This window comes from Somniosus microcephalus, chromosome 1 (assembly GCF_052327205.1).
Source record: "Somniosus microcephalus isolate GS21.2 chromosome 1, FLI_Smic_1.0, whole genome shotgun sequence".
Classification (NCBI taxonomy): domain Eukaryota; kingdom Metazoa; phylum Chordata; class Chondrichthyes; order Squaliformes; family Somniosidae; genus Somniosus; species Somniosus microcephalus.
Window position 1 is genome coordinate 462638807 of NC_140987.1, and position 20965 is coordinate 462659771.

Genomic DNA, 20965 nt, shown 5'->3' on the forward strand with positions numbered 1-20965 from the left:
CGCTCTCTCTCCCCGACAGATCCTTGTTCACCACTCGCTCTCTCTCTCTCTCCGACAGATCCTTGTTCACCCCTCGCTCTCTCTCTCCGACAGATCCTTGTTCACCCCTCGCTCTCTCTCTCTCCCTCTGACAGATCCTTGTTCACCCCTCGCTCTCTCTCCCCCTCTGACAGATCCTTGTTCACCCCTCGCTCTCTCTCCCCCTCCGACAGATCCTTGTTCACCCCTCGCTCTCTCTCTCCCTCTGACAGATCTTTGTTCACCCCTCGCGCTCTCTCTCTCTGACAGATCCTTGTTCACCCCTCGCTCTCTCTCTCCCCGACAGATCCTTGTTCACCCCTCGCTCTCTCTCTCTCTCCCCGACAGATCCTTGTTCACCCCTCGCTCTCTCCCCCTCTGACAGATCCTTGTTCACCCCTCGCTCTCTCTCTCCCTTCGACAGATCCTTGTTCACCCCTCGCTCTCTCTCTCCGTCCGACAGATCCTTGTTCACCCCTCGCTCTCTCTCTCCCTCTGACAGATCCTTGTTCACCCCTCGCTCTCTCTCTCTCTCTCCCTCTGACAGATCCTTGTTCACCCCTCGCTCTCTCTCTCTCCCCGACAGATCCTTGTTCACCCCTCGCTCTCTCTCTCTCACTCTGACAGATCCTTGTTCACCCCTCGCTCTCTCTCTCCCTCCGACAGATCCTTGTTCACCCCTCGCTCTCTCTCCCTCTGACAGATCCTTGTTCACCCCTCGCTCTCTCTCTCTCTCCCCGACAGATCCTTGTTCACCCCTCGCTCTCTCGCCCCGACAGATCCTTGTTCACCCCTCGCTGTCTCTCTCTCCGACAGATCCGTGTTCACCCCTCGCTCTCTCTCTCCGACAGATCCTTGTTCACCCCTCGCTCTCTCTCTCTCCCTGACAGATCCTTGTTCACCCCTCGCTCTCTCCGACAGATCCTTGTTCACCCCTCGCTCTCTCTCTCTCCCTCTGACAGATCCTTGTTCACCCCTCGCTCTCTCTCCCCCTCTGACAGATCCTTGTTCACCCCTCGCTCTCTCTCTCTCCCTCTGACAGATCCTTGTTCACCCCTCGCTCTCTCTCCCCCTCTGACAGATCCTTGTTCACCCCTCGCTCTCTCTCTCCCCGACAGATCCTTGTTCACCCCTCGCTCTCTCCCCGACAGATCCTTGTTCACCCCTCGCTCTCTCTCTCCCCGACAGATCCTTGCTCACCCCTCGCTCTCTCTCCCCGACAGATCCTTGTTCACCCCTCGCTCTCTCTCTCCCTCCGACAGATCCTTGTTCACCCCTCGCTCTCTCTCTCCCCGACAGATCCTTGTTCACCCCTCGCTCTCTCTCTCTCCCCCTCCGACAGATCCTTGTTCACCCCTCACTCTCTCTCTCCCCCTCCGACAGATCCTTGTTCACCCCTCGCTCTCTCTCTCCCCGACAGATCCTTGTTCACCACTCGCTCTCTCTCTCTCTCCGACAGATCCTTGTTCACCCCTCGCTCTCTCTCTCCGACAGATCCTTGTTCACCCCTCGCTCTCTCTCTCTCCCTCTGACAGATCCTTGTTCACCCCTCGCTCTCTCTCCCCCTCTGACAGATCCTTGTTCACCCCTCGCTCTCTCTCCCCCTCCGACAGATCCTTGTTCACCCCTCGCTCTCTCTCTCCCTCTGACAGATCCTTGTTCACCCCTCGCGCTCTCTCTCTCTGACAGATCCTTGTTCGCCCCTCGCTCTCTCTCTCCCCGACAGATCCTTGTTCACCCCTCGCTCTCTCTCTCTCTCCCCGACAGATCCTTGTTCACCCCTCGCTCTCTCCCCCTCTGACAGATCCTTGTTCACCCCTCGCTCTCTCTCTCTCTCCGACAGATCCTTGTTCACCCCTCGCTCTCTCTCTCTCTGACAGATCCTTGTTCACCCCTCGCTCTCTCTCTCTCCGACAGATCCTTGTTCACCCCTCGCTCTCTCTCCCCGACAGATCCTTGTTCACCCCTCGCTCTCTCTCCCCCTCCGACAGATCCTTGTTCACCCCTCGCTCCCTCTGACAGATCCTTGTTCACCCCTCGCTCTCTCTCCCCCTCTGACAGATCCTTGTTCACCCCTCGCTCTCTCTCTCTCTGACAGATCCTTGTTCACCCCTCGCTCTCTCTCTCCCCCTCTGACAGATCCTTGTTCACCCCTCGCTCTCTCTCTCTCCCCCTCCGACAGATCCTTGTTCACCCCTCGCTCTTTCTCTCTCATTCCGACAATCCTTGTTCACCCCTCGCTCTCTCTCTCTCTCATTCCGACAATCCTTGTTCACCCCTCGCTCTCTCTCTCCCCCTCTGACAGATCCTCATTAATCTCTCTCTGGCTGATACACCTTGCTAATCTATATCCCGCTTAGTTTCTGCGGCTGATCCCTTATGTTAAATCTCTTGACTCCCATGGCTAATCTGCCATCATGTTTCACTTTGATCTCATTTGACATGGTGATCCCTTTCTCCCCAAAACCCATCTGATGATCTTGCGAATGTTATCTGCCACTGGTCAGCCCAGGCCTGGATGTTGTCTAGATCGTGCTGTCAGCTGGGAGGGGCTGCCATTTTAAAATTCATGGGAGTGAAGTGTGTGGCGGGGGGAGCGGGGGGAAGCAGTAGCTGTGGCAGATAATAGTCACACCACATAATTGCCATCTCAAAACAAAAGAAAGCCCAAGTCAGGAGTGTGATGGCATGTTCACCACATGTCTGGATAGGTACAACCGCTAAAACACCATCCAGGACAAGCAGTTCACTTAATCTGCGTCCTGCTATTGGACTCGGTGCCCACCCCCTCCATCAGTGGCGCATTGTGGCTGCAATATGTACGATCTACTGAATGGACCGCAACAACTCACCAAGGTTACTTCAACAGCATCCCCTCTCCCATGATCTCTACCGCCAAAGACAAAAACAGCAATATCATGGGAACACCATCATTTCCAAATCCCCCTCCAAGTAATACACCATCCCGACTTGGGACATAAATTCTCGTTCCTTCATTGTCACTGGGCCAATATCACCAGCACAAGGAGGCCCCTCACCTTCTTGGGGTAAGTAGGGATAGACAACAAATACATCCTTGCCAGTGTTGCCCATGTCCCCAAAACAAGTTTCTTTTAAAAAGTTCTATTTTTAAAATGCTGCGAGGATTTGCATTTTAATGCATAAATTAGCAAAAATAAAGTATGAATTTCTGACAGGATATCCACCCTGGCAGTGAATTCACTAAATGGAGAATGACTTGCAAAGATTTCTACCACTCACTAATCCTCCATTTCAGTATCTTAATGTTTGACATTCACAGCATCACACACCCAACTGCACCCACTAGCCACCTAGGCAGGGAAGTACTGCAACCATACAATAGGCTAGGAAATCTAAAAGAAAGTCCTTTCCCTTGGGCAGTAGAATTGTTCACTCACCTCCTGTTACTTCACACATTTGGGTTACAGCAGACTCATCTGAAGGTACGCTGCCAAGCTGCTCTGCTTCGAGAGATGAAGCACCAGGGAGGCGAAGGACCAGTGCAAACAACCTCTGATCCCACCGGAATGGTTCTTTTGTCAATTCACTGCCAGGCAGCGGGGAATTTAATGGCAGGTGAAGCTGCAACGGGAAGAGAAGGTTCATAATACACAGACATAGTTTAACATATTAGCAATGTGTCCAAAATCAACACTATGTCATACATTTGTTTTTATTCATTCCTGGGATGTGGGCGTTGCTGGCAAGGCCAGCATTTATTGCCCATCCCTAATTGCCCTTACGGTGGTGGTGAGCCGGCTTCTTGAACCGCTGCAGTCCTTGTGGTGAAAGTGCTCCCACAGTGCTAGGAGTGTACTATAGGCCCCCTAACAGTCAGGGGGAGATAGAGGAACAGATATGTAGGCAAATCTCAGAGAACTGTGCAAATAATAGGGTAATTATAGTGGGGGATTTCAACTTCCCCAATATTAACTGAGATAGTCAGAGTGTGAAAGGCTTAGAGGGTGCAGAATTCTTAAAGTGCATCCAGGAGAGCTTTTTGAGCCAGCATGTAGAAAGTCCTACAAGAGAGGGGGCGGTACTGGACCTAATTCTAGGGAATGTGGCCGGGCAAGTGGTAGAAGTGTTAGTAGGTGAGCACTTTGGTGACAGTGACCATAATTCGGTGAGATTTAAGGTAGTCATGGAAAAGGACAAGGATGGACCGGAAACAAAGGTTCTAAATTGGGGGAAGGCCGATTTTAATATGATAAGGCACGATCTGGCCAATGTGGACTGGGATCAGCTACTTGAAGGAAAATCCACATCGGAGCAATGGGAGTCTTTCAGAAAAGAAATTGAGAGAGTACAATGGCAACATGTTCCCATAAAGGTCAAGGGTGGGACCAACAAGCCCAGGGAACCTTGGATGTCAAGGGATATACGAGAATGGATTAGGGAAAAAAGGGGGGCTTTTGGCAGATACAAAGGACTAAAGACAGAGGAAGCCCTAGAGGAGTATAAAAAGTGCAGGGGGATACTTTAAAAAGAAATTAGGAGAGCGAGGAGGGACCATGAAATAACACTGGCGAGCAAAATAAAGGAAAATCCTAAGATGTTTTATAAGTATATTAAGGGCAAGAGGATAACTAGGGAAAGAGTAGGGCCCATTAGGGACCAAAGTGGCAAGCTGTGTGTAGAGCCAGATGATGTAGGTGGGGTTTTAAATGAATTTTTTGCATCTGTGTTCATTATGGAGAAGGACGATGTAGACATAGAAATCGGGCAGGGGGACTGTAATATACTTGAACATATTAGCATCGAGAGGGAGGAGGTACTAGCGGTTTTAGCGGGCTTAAAAGTGGATAAATCCCCAGGCCCAAACGAGATGTATCCCAGGCTACTATGTGAGGCAAAGGAGGAGATTGCAGGGGCTCTGACACAAATTTTCAGAACCTCTCTGGCCACAGGGGATGTGCCAGAGGACTGGAGAACAGCTAACGTAGTACTATTATTCAAGAAGGGTAGTAGGGATAAACTAGGGAATTACAGGCCACTAAGCCTAACATCAGTGGTAGGGAAATTATTGGAAAAAATTCTGAGGGACAGAATTAGTCTCCACTTGGAGAGGCAAGGATTAATTAGGGATAGCCAGCATGGCTTTGTCAAGGGAAGATCATGTCTGACCAATTTGATTGAATTTTTTGAGGGGGTGACTAGGTGTGTGGATGAGGGTAGTGCAGTGGATGTGGTTTACATGGATTTCAGTAAGGCTTTTGATAAGGTCCCGCATAGGAGACTGGTCAGGAAGGTAAGAGCCCATGGGATCCAGGGTGCCTTGGCACATTGGATCCAAAACTGGCTTAGTGGCAGAAGGCAGAGGGTGATGGTGGAAGGTTGTTTTTGTGACTGGAAGCCTATGTCCAGTGGGGTACCGCAGGGATCGGTGCTGGGTCCCTTGCTGTTTGTGGTCTACATTAATGATTTGGATGTGAATGTAAAGGGTATGATCAGTAAGTTTGCAGATGACACGAAAATTGGTGGGGTGGTAAATAGCGAGGAGGGAAGCCTCAGGCTACAGGACGATATAGATGGGTTGGTCAGATCGGCGGAACAGTGGCAAATGGAATTTAACCCTGAAAAGTGTGAGGTGATGTATTTTGGACGGACTAACAAGGCAAGGGAATACACAATGAATGGTAAGGCCCTAGGAAAGACAGAGGATCAAAGGGACCTTGGTGCGCATGTACATAGATCCCTGAAGGCAGCAAAACAGGTGGATAAGCTGGTTAAAAAGGCACATGGGATACTTGCCTTCATTAGCCGAGGCATAGAATATAAGAGCAGGGAGGTTATGATGGAGTTGTACAAAACGCTGGTAAGGCCACAGCTGGAGTACTGTGTGCAGTTCTGGTCGCCACACTATAGGAAGGATGTGATTGCTTTGGCGAGGGTGCAGAGGAGATTCGCCAGGATGTTACCTGGGCTGGAGCGCTTCAGCTATGAAGAAAGACTGGACAGGCTGGGGTTGTTTTCCTTGGAGCAGAGAAGGCTGAGGGGGGACCTGATTGAGGTATACAAAATTATGAGGGGCATAGATAGGGTGGCTAGAAAGGAACTTTTCTCCTTAGTAGAGGGGTCAATAACAAGGGGGCATAGATTCAAGGTAAGGGGCAGGAGGTTTAGAGGGGATTTGAGGAAAAACTTTTTCACCCAGAGGGTGGTTGGAATGTGGAACTCACGGCCTGAAAGGGTGGTAGAGGCAGGAACCCTCACAACATTCAAGAAGCATTTGGATGAGCACTTGAAATGCCATAGCATACAAGGCTACGGACCAAATGCTGGAAAATGGGATTAGATTAGACAGGGCTTGATGGCCGGCGTGGACGCGATGGGCCGAAGGGCCTCTTTCTGTGCTGTATAACTCTATGACTCTATGCTGTTAGGGAGGGAGTTCCAGGATTTTGACCCAGCGACGATGAAGGAACGGCGATATATTTCCAAGTCAGGATGGTGTGTGACTTGGAGGTGGCGGTGTTCCCATGCGCCTGCTGCCCTTGTCCTTCTAGGTGGAAGGGGTCGCGGGTTTGGGAGTTGCTGCAGTGCATCTTGTAGATGGTACACACTGCAGCCACGGTGGAGGGAGTGAATGTTTAAGGTGGTGGATGGGGTGCCGATCAAACTGGCTGCTTTGTCCTGGATGGTGTCGAGCTTCTTGAGTGTTGATGGAGCTGCACTCATCCAGGCAAGTGGAGAGTATTACGTCACACTCCTTACTTGTGCCTTGTAGATAGTGGAAAGGCTTTGGGGAGTCAGGAGGTGAGACACTAGCTGCAGAATACCCAGCCTCTGACCAGCTCTTGTGCCCACAGTATTTATGTGGCTGGTCCAGTTAAGTTTCTGGTCAATGGTGACCCCTCCCAGGATGTTGATGGTGGGGGATTCAGCGATGCTAATGCTGTTGAATGTCAAGGGTAGGTGGTTAGATTCTCTCTTGTTGGAGATGGTCATTGCCTGGCACTTGTGTGGCACGAATGTTAATTGCCACTTATCAGCCCAAGCCTGAATGCCGTCCAGGTCTTGCTGCATGCGGGCATGGACTGCTTCATTATTTGAGGAGTTGTGAATGGAACTGAACATTGTGCAATCATCAGCGTGCCTCGCCACTTCTGACCTTATGTTGGGGGGAAGGTCATTGATGAAGCAGCTGAAGATGGTTGGGCCAAGGACACTGCCCTGAGGAACTCCTGCAGCGATGTCCTGGGGTTGTGATGATTGACCTCCAACCACCACGACCATTTCCTTTGTGCTAGGAATGATTCTAGCCAGTGTAAAGTTTTCCCCCAGATTCCCAATGACTTTACTTTTACTAAGGCTCCTTGATGCCACACTCGGTCAAATGCTGCCTTGATGTCAAGAGCAGTCACTCTCACCTCACCTCTAGAATTCAGCTCTTTTGTCCATGTTTGGACCAAGGCTGTAATGAGGTCTGTAGCCAAGAGGTACTGACAGAACCCAAACTGGGCATCAGTGAGCGGGTTATTGGTGATTAGCAAGTGCCGCTTGATAGCACTGTCGATGACACTTTCCATCACTTTGTTGATGATTGAGAATAGACTGATGAGGGAGGTAATTGGCCGGATTGGATTTGTCCTGCTTTTTGTGGACAGGACATATTTTAGCAATTTTCCACATTGTCGGGTAGATGCCAGTGTTGTAGCTGTACTGGAACAGCTTGGCTAGAGGCGCGGCTAGTTCTGGAGCACAAGTCTTCAGCACGATAGCCGGGATGTTGTCGGGGCCCAGAGCCTTTGCTGTATCCAGTGCGCTCAGCCGTTTCTTGATATCACGTGGAGTAAATCGAATTGGCTGAAGACTGGCTTCTGTGATGGTGGGGACCTCAGGAGGAGGCCGATATGGATCATCCACTCGGCACTTTTGGCTGAACATGGTTGCAAACGCTTCAGCCTTGTCTTCTGCACTCATGTGCTGGGCTCCACCATCATTGAGGACAGGGATATTCATGGAGCCTCCTCCTCCCGTTAGTTGTTTAATGGTCCACCACCATTCACGACTGGACGTGGCAGGACTGCAGAGCTTTGATCTGATCCGTTGATTGTGGGATCATTCAGCTGTCTATAGCATGCTGCTTTCACTGTTTAGCATGCATGTAGTTCTGTGTTGCACCTTCCCCAGGTTGGCACCTCATTTTTAGGTACGCCTAGTGCTGCTCCTGGCATGCTCTTCTGCACTCCTCATTGAACCAGGGTTGGTCCCCTGGCTTGATGGTAATGATAGAGTGAATGATATGCCAGGTCATGAGGTTACAGATTGTGATGGAGTACAATTCTGATTGCCCACAGCGCCTCATGGACTCCCAGTTTTGAGCTGCTAGATCTGTTCTGAATCTGTGAGCACGGTGGCAGTGCCACACAACACGATGGAGGGTGTCCTCAGTGTGAAGACTTCGTCTCCACAAGGACTATGTGTTGGTCACTACTGCCAATGCTGTCATGGACAGATGCATCTGCGACAGGGAGATTGGTGAGGACGAGGTCAAGTAGGTTTTTCCCTCTTGTTGGTTCTCTCACCACCTGTCGCAGGCCCAGTCTGGCAGTTATGTCCTTCAGGACTCGGCCAGCTCGGTCAGTAGTGGTGCTACCGAGCCACTCTTGGTGATGGACATTGAAGTCCCCCACCCAGAGTACATTCTGTGCCCTTGCTACTCTCAGTGCTTCTTCCAAGTGGTGTTCAACATGGCGGAGTACTGATTCATCAGCTGAGGGAGGGCGGTAGGTGGTAATTAGCAGGAGGTTTCGTTGCCCATGCTTGACCTGAAGCCATGAGACTTCATGGGGTCTGGAGGCAATGTTGAGGATTCCCAAGGCCACTCGTTCCCGACTGTATACCACAGTGCCACCACCCCTGGTGGGTCTGTCCTGGCAGTGGGACGGGACATACCCAGAGATGGTGATGGAGGAAAAGGACATGGACTGAAAGGTATGATTCTGTGAGTATGACTATGTCAGGCTGCTGCTCGACTAGTCTGTGGGACAGCTCTCCCAATTTTGACACAAGTCCTCAGATGTCAGTGAGGAGGACTTTGCAGGGTCGAATGGGCTGGGCGTGTCATAATCATGTTCAAAGCCAGTGCAGAGGTCGAGGCCAGGTGGCTCGTCCGTTTTTATTCTTATTATTGTTTTCTGTAGCGGTTTGTTACAACTGAGTGACTTGCTTGGCCATTTCAGAGGGCAGTTAAGAGTCAACCACATTGCTGTGGCTCTGGAGTCACACATCGGCCAGACCGGGGAAGGGCGGCAGATTTCCTTCCCTAAAGGACATTAGTGAACCAGATGGGTTTTTAAGACAATCCGATAGTTCCATTACTGATACCAGCTTTTTATTCCAGGTTTATTTTATTTATTTAATCCCCCCAGCTGCCGTGGTGGGATTTGAACACACGTCTCTGGATCAATAGTCCAGGCCTCTGGATTACTAATCCAGTAATAGAACCACTATACCACCACTCCCAGCGACCAGTACACTGGGAGAGCGCTCTGCCTGCATTTCCACCAGTGTAGGGGAGAATGCCGTTTCAAGTCTGGATCTCCGAACATTGAAAAGTGGCCAAATAAATACACAAAAAAGAAAAGCTACATTGCTTGAGATTTGACAAAATTAGACAATGCCGGAAATGCACAGCAGGCCAGTCAGCATCTGCCTGATGAACAATACTCACAAAACACCATCACCTTTCTTTCTCTTTACACGTCTGCCTGACCTGCTGTGAATTTCCATATTTTCTGTTGAAAATTTGAAAGCTGAGGGGTTGTTTCCCCTGGCTAGAGACCCTAGAACTAGGGGACACCGGCTCTGGATAAGGGGTCGGCCATTTAAGACTGAGATGAGGAGGAATTTCTTCACTCAGAGGGTTGTGAATCTTTGGAATTCTCTACCCCAGAGGGCTGTGGATGCTCAGCCGTTGAGTATATTCAAGACAGAGATCGATAGATTTTGGGACTCTGGGGGAATCAAGGGATATGGAGATCGGGCGGGAAAGTGGAGTTGAGGTGGATGATCAGCCATGATCGTATTGAATGGCGGAGCAGGCTCGATGGGCCGTGTGGCCGACTCTTGCTCCTATTTCTTATGTTATGTGCTTACGGACAAACAAATATTTTTATCAAAAGTGCAACTTGCATTTGTATGGCACCTTGAACGTAGGGAATAAAAAACCAAGATGCTTCACAAAGGCACAAGGAAAAAATAAATTCTGAGGCAAAGGAAATATTAGGAGGGCGGCAATAAGGAAGGGACAGCTCGGCAAGACCCAGCATGGATTTCAATATTGGTCGCCAGTTTCATTCCGCAATAATCACAAATAATATTGTACAATAAAGCCATTCCTCATATAACCAGCAGAAACTGACCATTCACCTTGCTGCTGGTTCTAGGAACTTCCTACATTACATTCACTGCACTCAATCCATTGTACGCGAGGCACTTGTGGAGGTTTGAGAGATTTAGTGCTATAAAAATATTCCACTAAAATAAAAGCCATGTCACTTGAAAATTGATAGACTGATGCAATTAGTCAATGGGAAGGGCAAGATTGGCAGCTCAATATTCCGGGGTACAGAATCTTCAGGCGAGACAGAGGGGGAGGTATAAGAGGAGGGGGTGTCGCAATATTAATTAAGGAGTCAATTACTGCAGTAAGGAGGGATGATATATTAGCAGGGTCCTCTAATGAGGCCATATGGGTGGAGCTTAAAAACAAAAAGGGGGCAAGCACTTTGCTGGGAGTGTACTATAGGCCTCCAAACAGTCAGGGGGAGATAGAGGAACAGATATGTAGGCAAATCTCAGAGAAATGTGCAAATAATAGGGTAATAATAATGGGGGATTTCAACCTCCCCAATATTAACTGGGATAGTCAGAGTGTGAAAGGCTCAGAGGGTGCAGAATTCTTAAAGTGCATCCAGGAGAGCTTTTTGAGCCAGCATGTAGAAAGTCCTACAAGAGAGGGGGCGGTACTGGACCTAATTCTAGGGAATGTGGCCGGCCAAGTGGAAAAAGTGCTAGTAGGTGAGCACTTTGGTGATAGTGACCATAATATGGTAAGATTTAAGGTGGTCATGGAAAAGGACAGGGATGGGCCGGAAATAAAGGTTCTAAATTGGGGGAAGGCCGATTTTAATAGGATAAGGCAGGATCTGGCCAAAATGGACTGGGATCAGCTACTTGTAGGAAAATCCGCATCGGAGCAATGGGAGGCTTTCAGAAGGGAGATTGAGATCATACAATGGCAACATGTTCCCGTAAAGGTCAAGGGTGGTTCCAAAAACCACAGGGAACCTTGGATGTCAGGGGATATACGAGAATGGATTAGGAAAAAAAGGAGGGCTTTTGGTAGATACAAAAGGCTAAAGACGGAGGAAGCCCTAGAGGAGTACAAAAAGTGCAGGGGGATACTTAAAAAAGAAATTAGGAGATCAAGGAGGGGCCATGAAATAACACTGGCGAGCAAAATAAAGGAAAATCCGAAGATGTTTTATAAGTATATTAAGGGTAAGAGGATAACTAGGGAAAAAATAGGGCCCATTAGGGACAAAAGTGGCAATCTGTGTGTGGAGCCGGAAGATGTAGGAGGGGTTCTAAATGAATTTTTTGCATCTGTTTTCACTATGGAGAAGGACGATGTAGACATAGAAATAGGGCGGGGGGACTGTGATATGCTCGAACATATTAACATCGAGAGGGAGGAGGTATTGGCGGTTTTAGCTGGCCTAAAAATGGATAAATCCCCAGGTCCGGATGAAATGTATCCCAGGCTGCTGTGTGAGGCAAAGGAGGAGATTGCGGGGGCTCTAACACATATATTCAGGACCTCTCTGGCCACAGGGGATGTGCCAGAGGACTGGAGAACCGCTAATGTAGTACCATTATTCAAGAAGGGTAGTAGGGAAAAACCGGGGAACTACAGGCCAGTGAGCCTAACATCAGTGGTAGGAAAATTATTGGAAAAAATCCTGAGGGACAAAATTTGTCTCCACTTGGAGAGGCAAGGATTAATCAGGGATAGTCAACGTGGCTTTGTCAAGGGAAGATCATGTCTGACTAATTTGATTGAATTTTTTGAGGGGGTGACTAGGTGTGTGGATGAGGGTAACGCAGTGGATGTGGTATACATGGATTTCAGTAAGGCCTTCGATAAAGTCCCGCACAGGAGACTGGTCAAGAAGGTAAGAGCCCATGGAATCCAGGGTGCCTTGGCACATTGGATACAAAACTGGCTTAGTGGCAGAAGGCAGAGGGTGATGGTCGAAGGTTGTTTTTGTGACTGGAAGCCTGTGGCCAGTGGGGTACCACAGGGATCGGTGCTGGGTCCCTTGCTGTTTGTGGTCTACATTAATGACTTGGATATGAATGTAAAGGGTATGATCAGTAAGTTCGCGGATGATACAAAAATTGGTAGGGTGGTAAATAGCGAGGAGGGTAGCCTCAGTCTGCAGGACGATATAGATGGGTTGGTCAGATGGGAGGAACAGTGGCAAATGGAATTTAACCCGGAAAAGTGCGAGGTGATGCACTTTGGGGGGACTAACAAGGCAAAGGAATACACAATGAATGGAAAGACCCTAGGCAAGACGGAGGGTCAGAGGGATCTGGGTGTGCAAGTACACAGATCCCTGAAGGCGGCGGAACAGGTGGATAAGGTGGTAAAAAAGGCATATGGGATACTTGCCTTCATTAGCCGAGGCATTGAATATAAGAGCAAGGAGGTTATGATGGAGCTGTATAAAACACTGGTTAGGCCACAGCTGGAATACTGTGTGCAGTTCTGGTCGCCACACTACAGGAAGGATGTGATCGCGTTAGAGAGGGTGCAGAGGAGGTTCACCAGGATGTTACCAGGGCTGGAGCGCTTCAGCTATGAAGAGAGACTGGGCAGATTGGGTTTGTTTTCCTTGGAGCAGAGGAGGCTGAGGGGGGACATGATTGAGGTGTACAAAATTATGAGGGGCATAGATAGGATGGATGCTGAGGAGCTTTTTCCCTTAGTAGAGGGGTCAATAACTAGGGGGCATAGATTCAAGGTAAAGGGCGGGAGGTTTAGAGGGGATTTGAGAAAGAACTTTTTCACCCAGAGGGTGGTTGGAGTCTGGAACTCACTGCCTGAAAGGGTTGTGGAGGCAGAAACCCTCACAACATTTAAGAAGCATTTGGATGTGCACTTGAAATGCCATAGCATACAAGGCTACGGGCCAAATGCTGGAATATGGGATTAGATTAGGCAGGGCTTGATGGCCGGCGCGGACACGATGGGCCGAAGGGCCTCTATCCGTGCTGTATTACTCTATGACTCTATGACAATGAAGTCTGCTTATGTGAATCTCTAGTTCAGGAGGTTTTTGATTCCCTGAGCTGGATGAATATGTTATGAAAGATTGGGCAAAGTTTTAAAATAATGTTTCTATCTAGCGCAGGCCCTAAATCGTAACTAAATGCAGGTACACTGACACTGCCCAGCTATGTTTACACTGCTGTGTAAAGGTTTCTGTAATAGGGCAGGGTGTGCTGCAGGGACAGGTGTCAGCTGATTGGTTGTTTGAGAGCCCATGGTAAGTACTGCACATTCAGGCCAAGTGCTTCAAGAGCAGCGAGTCCTATGGGAAGTGCTTGCCGAACATTTTTCATAAGGGTTTAAACTATTAAACAGGTTTATTCACGAATAGAAGTTACAGTAGCAAGCAGTACAGACTAGATTATTGAACAGTCCAATACAACAGGGAGCCCCAGCTTCTGATCTCAGAGCCCGTTAGGTGCATATCATGCAGCCTTAGAGTCCGAAAATATAGTTGAAATCCATGTGCCCATTAATGTCCAGAGATCTCAACAGATTCTAGGGCTCTGATTTAGGCCTTGATCAAAGAGACAACAGTGCTTAAAAAAGAGCACATTTTCCAAACCTCCAGCCCCACAAGTTTCAAACAGGTCAAACAAAGAAATGCCGATTGGAAATGACAACAGGCGGGAGTTGCTGGGCTTTGATTGCCAGGCTCGGGGATGGCACAGGGCCGTAGGATGGACACCTTGTAATGCAGCACTGGGAGTGTGCAAACAGTGGACATTAAATCAAACAAATCTCTCTGAATTCAGCCCGAGGTGAAGTACTTCTTAAAGAAATAGACAACCCTGTTACTCAGCAAGAACAGAAGAGAGTCTCTGTATGAATTACATGAGCGCAAGAGTCTAATTAATCTGTTGTGTGACAGCGACACAAACTAAAAGGAGTCATTAGGGGCAGCTTTGTAATGTTTATGTCCGTGATTCTAAAAGCACTTTTATTTTAAGACACTGAAGCGTTGGCCTGGATCATCTAAACTAGTTTAGCAGCAGAAGCACAGACGTGACTGGCAACAGACGGAGGAAGGATCGGACAAAGTCAACATGGATTTACAAAAGGGAAATTGTGCTTGACTAATCGACTGGAATTTTTTGAGGATGTAACTAGTAAAATAGATAAGGGAGAACCAGTGGACGTGGTGTATTTGGACTTTCAGAAGGCTTTCGATAAGGTCCCGCATAAGAGATTAGCGTGTAAAGTTAAGGCACATGGGATTGGGGGCAAGGTATTGACTTGGATAGAGAACTGGTTGGCAGATTGTGGTAAACCACTGTTATACCTGTCTGTGTCTGTATGTGTATTCCACTAGGTACAGGTCTGGACATGCCTCGGCTGACTCCTCCCACTATTCCAGGTATATAAGTGACTACCTCCCAGTCCCTTAGTATTCTGGACGGGTCGACCACTCGAGACAAGACCTTCATTCTTTAGTTAATAAAAGCCTGATTGTTACTCGCTCAACCTCAGTCTTTTGAGTAATTGATGGCGCATCACAGATAGAAAGCAAAGAGTTGGAATAAACGGCTCTTTTTCCAAGTGGCAGGCAGTGACTAGTGGGGTACCGCAGGGATCGGTCCTTGGACCCCAGCTATTCACAATATATATTAATGATCTAGACAAGGGAACTAGATGCAATATCTCCAAATTTGCAGACGACACAAAGCTGGGTGGGCGTGTGTGCTGAGAGGAGGATGCCGAGAAACTACAGGATGATTTGGACAGGTTGGGTGATTGGGCAGAAGCATGGCAGATGCAATATAACGTGGCTAAATGTGAGGTTATCCACTTTGGTGTCAAAAACAGGAAGGCATTTTATTGTCTGCATGGCAATAGATTGGGAGATGGGGAAGTGCAACGAGACCTGGGTGGTGTTGTACACCAGTCGCTGAAGGTAAGCACGCAGGTGCAGCAGGCGGTTAAGAAGGCAAATGGTATGTTGGCCTTCGTAGTGAGAGGGTTCGAGTACAAGAACAAGGATGTCTTGCTGCAGTTGTACAGGGCCTTGGTGAGACCACATCTTGAGTATTGTGTGCAGTTTTGGTCGCCTTATCTGAGGAAGGATATTCTTGCCATGGAAGGAGTTCAAAGAAGATTCACCAGGCTGATAGCTGGGATAGCAGGAATGACATATGAGGAGAGATTGGGTCGATTGGGCTTATACTCACTGGAGTTTAAAAGAATGAGGGGGGATCTCATTGAAACTTATAAAATTCTGGCAGGACTGGACAGACTAGATGCAGGGCGGATGTTCCCGATGGTCGGGGAATCCAGAACCAGGGATCACAGTCTAAGGATAAGGGGTAGGCCATTTAGGACAGAAATGAGGAGGAATTTCTTCACCCAGAGAGTGGTGAACCTGTGGAATTCTCTACCACAGAAGGCAGTAGAAGCCAATTCATTAAATATATTCAAGAAGGAGTTGGATATATTTCTTAAGGCTAAAGGGATCAAGGGGTATGGGGAGAAGGCAGGGACAGGGTACTGAATTTGGATGATCAGCCATGATCACATTGAATGGCGGAGCAGGTTCATGGGGCCGAATGGCTTACTCCTGCTCCTATCTTCTGCGTTTCTATGAAGTGCCCGCGTTTGATGGGCAGTATCTGGCGAGAGCCGACTTCAGCATCGAAAGCTCCCACTTTGTTTCTGACCTCTGCTGGTAATGGAGGGGAAATGGTACTCCAGGTACTCGAGAGAACTAAAGCAGAGGACTGGCGTTTGCTTTCAAAGCTCCTTTCTCAATCCCCTTATTGAGATACGACAAACTTCGATCTTTTTAATCAGAGCAGTTGGTGCATTTCTCACAAGTTGGCACGAATCCCTTAAACAGTAGATTACAATTTCCCAAAAAGGAAATTACACAACAGTTTCCCTAAAACAGTAACTACACAACAAAAACACTTTTTGGGATGTCCTGAGGCTATAAAAGGCGCTCTATAAACAAGTCATATCTAGCACATAGGAAGATAGTTGTGGTTGTTGAAAATCATCTCAGCCCCAGGACATCGCTGCAGGAGTTTCTCAGGGCAGTGTCCTAGGCCCAACCATCTTCAGCTGCTTCATCAATGACCTTCCCTCCAACATAAGGTCAGAAGTGGGGATGTTCGCTGATGACTGCTCAGTGTTCAGATCCATTCGCAACTCCTCAGATAATGAAGCAGTTCGAGCCCGCAGGCAACAAGAGCTGGACGACATTGAGGCTTGGACCGATAGGTGTCAAGTAACATTCGCGCCACACAAGTGCCATGCAATGACCATCTCCAACAAGCGAGATTCTAACCAGCGCCCCTTGACATTCAACAGCATTACGATCAACATCCTGGGGATCACCATTGACCGGACCAACCCCAAATACTGTGGCAACAAGAGCACATCAGAGGCTAGGTATTCTGTGGCGAGTATTTGTAGGGAAATTGACGGGATTGAAGGCCGATAAATCCCCAGGGCCTGATAATCTACATCCTAGGGTAGCTAACGAAGGGGCCCTAGCAATAGTAGATGCATTGCTGGTCATCTTCAAAAATTCGATATAGACTCTGGAACAGTTCCCATTGATTGCAGTGTAGCTAATGTAACCCCACTATTTAAAAATGGTGGTAGAGAAAAGACAGGGAATTACAGACCGGTAAGCCTGACGTCAGTAGTAGAGAAAATGCTGGAGTCCATTATAAAAGATGTAATAGCAGAGCACTTAGAAAACAGTGACAGGATCGGACAAAGTCAACGTGGATTTACAAACGGTAAATCGTGCTTGACTAATCTACTAGAATGTTGAGGATGCAACTGGTAGAATAGATAAGGGAGAACCAGTGGATGTGGTGTATTTGGACTTGCAGAAGGCTTTCGATAAGGTCCTGCATAAGAGATTAGCGTGTAAAGTTAAGGCACATGGGCTTAGGGGCAAGGTACTGGCTTGGTTAACTGGTTGGCAGACAGGAAGCAAAGAGTTGGAAAAAACGGGTCTTTTTCCAAGGGACAGGCAGTGACTAGTGGGGTACCACAGGGATCGGTCCTTGGACCCCAGCTATTCACAATATATAATGATCTAGACGAGGGAATTAGATGTAATATCTCCAAGTTTGCAGACGACAAAAAGCTGGGTGGGCGTGTGTGCTGTGAGGAGTTTGCCGAGAAACTCCAGTATGATTTGGACAGGTTAGGTGATTGGGCAGATGCAGTATAATGTGGATAAATGCAAGGTTATCCACTTTGGTGGCAAAAACAGTAACAGACAGATTATTACCTGAACGGCAATAGATTGCAAGAAGGGGAAGTGCAACAAGACTTGGGTGTCCTTGTGCACCAGTCGCTGAAGGTAAGCATGCATGTACAGCAGGCGGTTAAGAAGGCAAATGGTATGCTGGCCTTCATAGCGAGACGGTTCGAGTACAGGAACAAGGATGTCTTGCTACAGTTGTACAAGGCCTTGGTGAGACCACACCTTGAGTATTGTGTGCAGTTTTGGTCACCTTATCTGAGGAAGGATGTTCTTGCCATGGAAGGAGTGCAGCAAAGATTCACCAGACTGATACCTGGGATGGCAGGAATGAATTATGTGGACAGATTACATCGATTGGGCTTATACTTGCTGGAGTTTAGAAGAATGAGAGGGGATCTCATTGAAACTTATAAAATTCTAACAGGACTGGGCAGACTGGATGTTCCCGATGGCCGGGGAGTCCAGAACCAGGGGTCACAGACTAAGGATAAGGGGTCAGCCATTTAGGACAGAGATGAGGAGGAATTTCTTCACCCAGAGAGTGGTGAACCTGTGGAATTCTCTACCACAGAAGGCAGTGGAGGCCAATTCATTAAATATATTCAAGAAGGAGTTGGATATATTTCTTAAGGCTAAAGGGATCAAGCGATATGGGGAGAAGGCAGGGACAGGGTACTGAATTTGGATGATCAGCCATGATCTCATTGAATGGCGGAGCAGGCTCGAGGGGCCGAATCCTGCTCCTATCTTCTATGTTTCTATGTTTCCACAGGTTCACCACTCTCTGGGTGAAGAAATTCCTCCTCATCTCTGTCCAAAATGGCTTACCCCTTATCCTTAGACTGTGACCCCTGGTTCTGGACTCCCCCGCCATCGAGAACATCCATCCTGCATCTAGTTTGTCTAGTCCAGTTAGAATTTTATAAGTTTCAAGAGATCCCCTCTCATTCTTCGAAACTCCAGCGAGTATAAGCCCAATCGACCCAATCTCTCCTCATGCGTCATTCCTGCCATCCCAGGTATCAGCCTGGTGAATCTTCGCTGCACTCCCTCCATGGCAAGAACATCCTTCCTCAGATAAGGCGACCAAAACTGCACACAATACTCAAGGTGTGGTCTCACCAAGGCCATGTACAACTGCAGCAAGACATCCTTGCTCCTGTACTCGAATCCTCTCACTATGCAGGCCAACATACCATTTGCCTTCTTAACCGCCTGCTGCACCTGCATGCTTACCTTCAGCGACTGGTGCACAAGGACACCCAGGTCTCGTTGCACTTCCCCTTCTCCCAATCTATTGCCGTTCAAGTAATAATCTGTCTGTTACTGTTTTTGCCACCAAAGTGGATAACCTTGCATTTATCCACATTATACAGCATCTGCCCAATCACCCAACCTGTCCAAATCATACTGGAGTTTCTCGGCATCCTCCTCACAGCACACACACCCACCTAGCTTTGTCTCGTCTGCAAACTTGGAGATATTACATCTAGTTCCCTGGTCTAGATCATTACTATATATTGTGAATAGCTGGGGTCCAAGGACCGATCCCTGCGGTACCCCACTAGTCACTGCCTGCCACTCGGAAAAAGACCCGTTTATTCCAACTCTGCTTCCTGTCTGCCAACCAGTTCTCTATCCAAGTCAGTACCTTACCCCCAATCCCATGTGCTTTAACTTTACACGTTAATCTCTTATGCGGGACCTTATTGAAAGCCTTCTGAACGTCCAAATGCACCACATCCACTGGTTCTCCCTTATCTATTCTACCAGTTACATCCTCAAAAAATTCCAGTAGATTAGTCAAGCACGATTTACCTTTTGTAAATCCATGTTGACTTTGTCCGATCCGGTCACTTTTTTCCAAGTGCTCTGCTATTACATCTTTTATAATGGACTCTAGCATTTTCCCCAATGCTGATGTCAGGCTTACCGGTCTATAATTCCCCGTTTTCTCTCTACCACCTTTTTTGAATAGTGGGGCCACTTCCTTAAGTACCCTAGGACGTAGATTATCAGGCCTTGGGGATTTATCGGCCTTCAGTCCAGTCAATTTCCCTACAAATACTGATTTCATTCAGTTCCTCCCTCTCATTAGACCCTTTGTTCCCCGACATCTCTGGGAGGTTATTTGTGTCCTCCTTTGTGAAGACAGAACCAAAGTGTGTATTTAATTGGTCTGCCATTTCTTTGTTCCCCATTATAAATTCCCCTGATTCTGACTGCAAGGGACCTACGCTTGACTTCACCAATCTTTTTCTCTTCACATATCTATAAAAGCTTTTACAATTAGTTTTTATGTTCCCTGAAAGCTTACTCTCATATTCTATTTCCCCCTCTTAATTAATGCCTTTGTCCTCCTTTGCTGAATCCTAAACTGCTCCCAATCCTCCGGTTTACTGCATTTTCTGGCCAATTTATATGTCCTCTCCTTGGGTCTTATGCTATCCCTAAGTTCCCTCGTTAGCCACGGTTGAGTCACCTTTTTTGTTTTATTTTTATGCCAAACAGGGATTAACAAATTCTGTCGTTCATCCATGCGATCTTTAAATGTTTGCCATTGCCTAGCCACTGTCAACCCTTTGAGCAACGTTCCCCAATCCATCCTAGCCAACTCGCGCCTCATACCATCGTAGTTTCCTTTATTTAAATTCAGGACCCTAGTCTGAGTCAAATACTTCACTCTACATCTTAATGAAGAATTCCATCATATGATCGCTCCGCCCCAAGAGGCCTTGCACTAGATTGCTAATTAATAATTTCTCATTACATAATACCCAGTCTAAGATGGCCTGATCTCTAGTTGGTTCCTCGACATATTGGTCCAGGAAACCATCCCGTATGCACTCCAGGAATTTCTCCTCCACAGTATTGTTACTAATTTGGTTAGCCCAATCTATATGTAGATTAAAGTCACCCATGATAACTGCTGTGCCCTTATTGCACGCGTCTCTAATTTCCCATTTAATGCCATCCCCAACCTTAGCATTACTGTTTGGGGGTCTGTATACAACTCCCACTAATGTTTTCTGCCCCATGGTATTTCTCACCTCGACCCACACAGATTCCACATCATCAGAGCCAATATCCTTCCTTACTACTGCACGCTTTAACCAGCGTGCAATAAGGGCACAGCAGTCATCATGGGTGACTTTAATCTACATATAGATTGAGCCAACCAAATTAGTAACAACACAGTGGAGGAGGAATTCCTGGAGTGTTTACGGGATGGTTTCCTGGACCAATATGTCGAGGAACCAACCAGAGATCAGGCCATCTTCGACTGGGTATTGGGTAACGAGAAAGGATTAATTAGCAATCTTGTTGTACGAGGCCCCTTGGGTCGGAGCGATCAT

At 47.9% G+C, this 20965-nt stretch overlaps 1 protein-coding gene across 3 annotated transcripts in view; it reads right to left on the bottom strand.

The window, feature by feature from the left end:
* ints6l (integrator complex subunit 6 like) overlaps positions 1-20965 on the bottom strand; it is a 263802-nt gene that overhangs the window by 123300 nt on the left and 119537 nt on the right. For all 3 annotated transcript variants that reach the window (XM_086002385.1, XM_086002375.1, XM_086002380.1), the window contains one exon: positions 3438-3621. In XM_086002385.1, coding sequence (XP_085858511.1) covers positions 3438-3621 — 184 coding nt within the window. The remainder of the gene's footprint in view (positions 1-3437; positions 3622-20965) is intronic.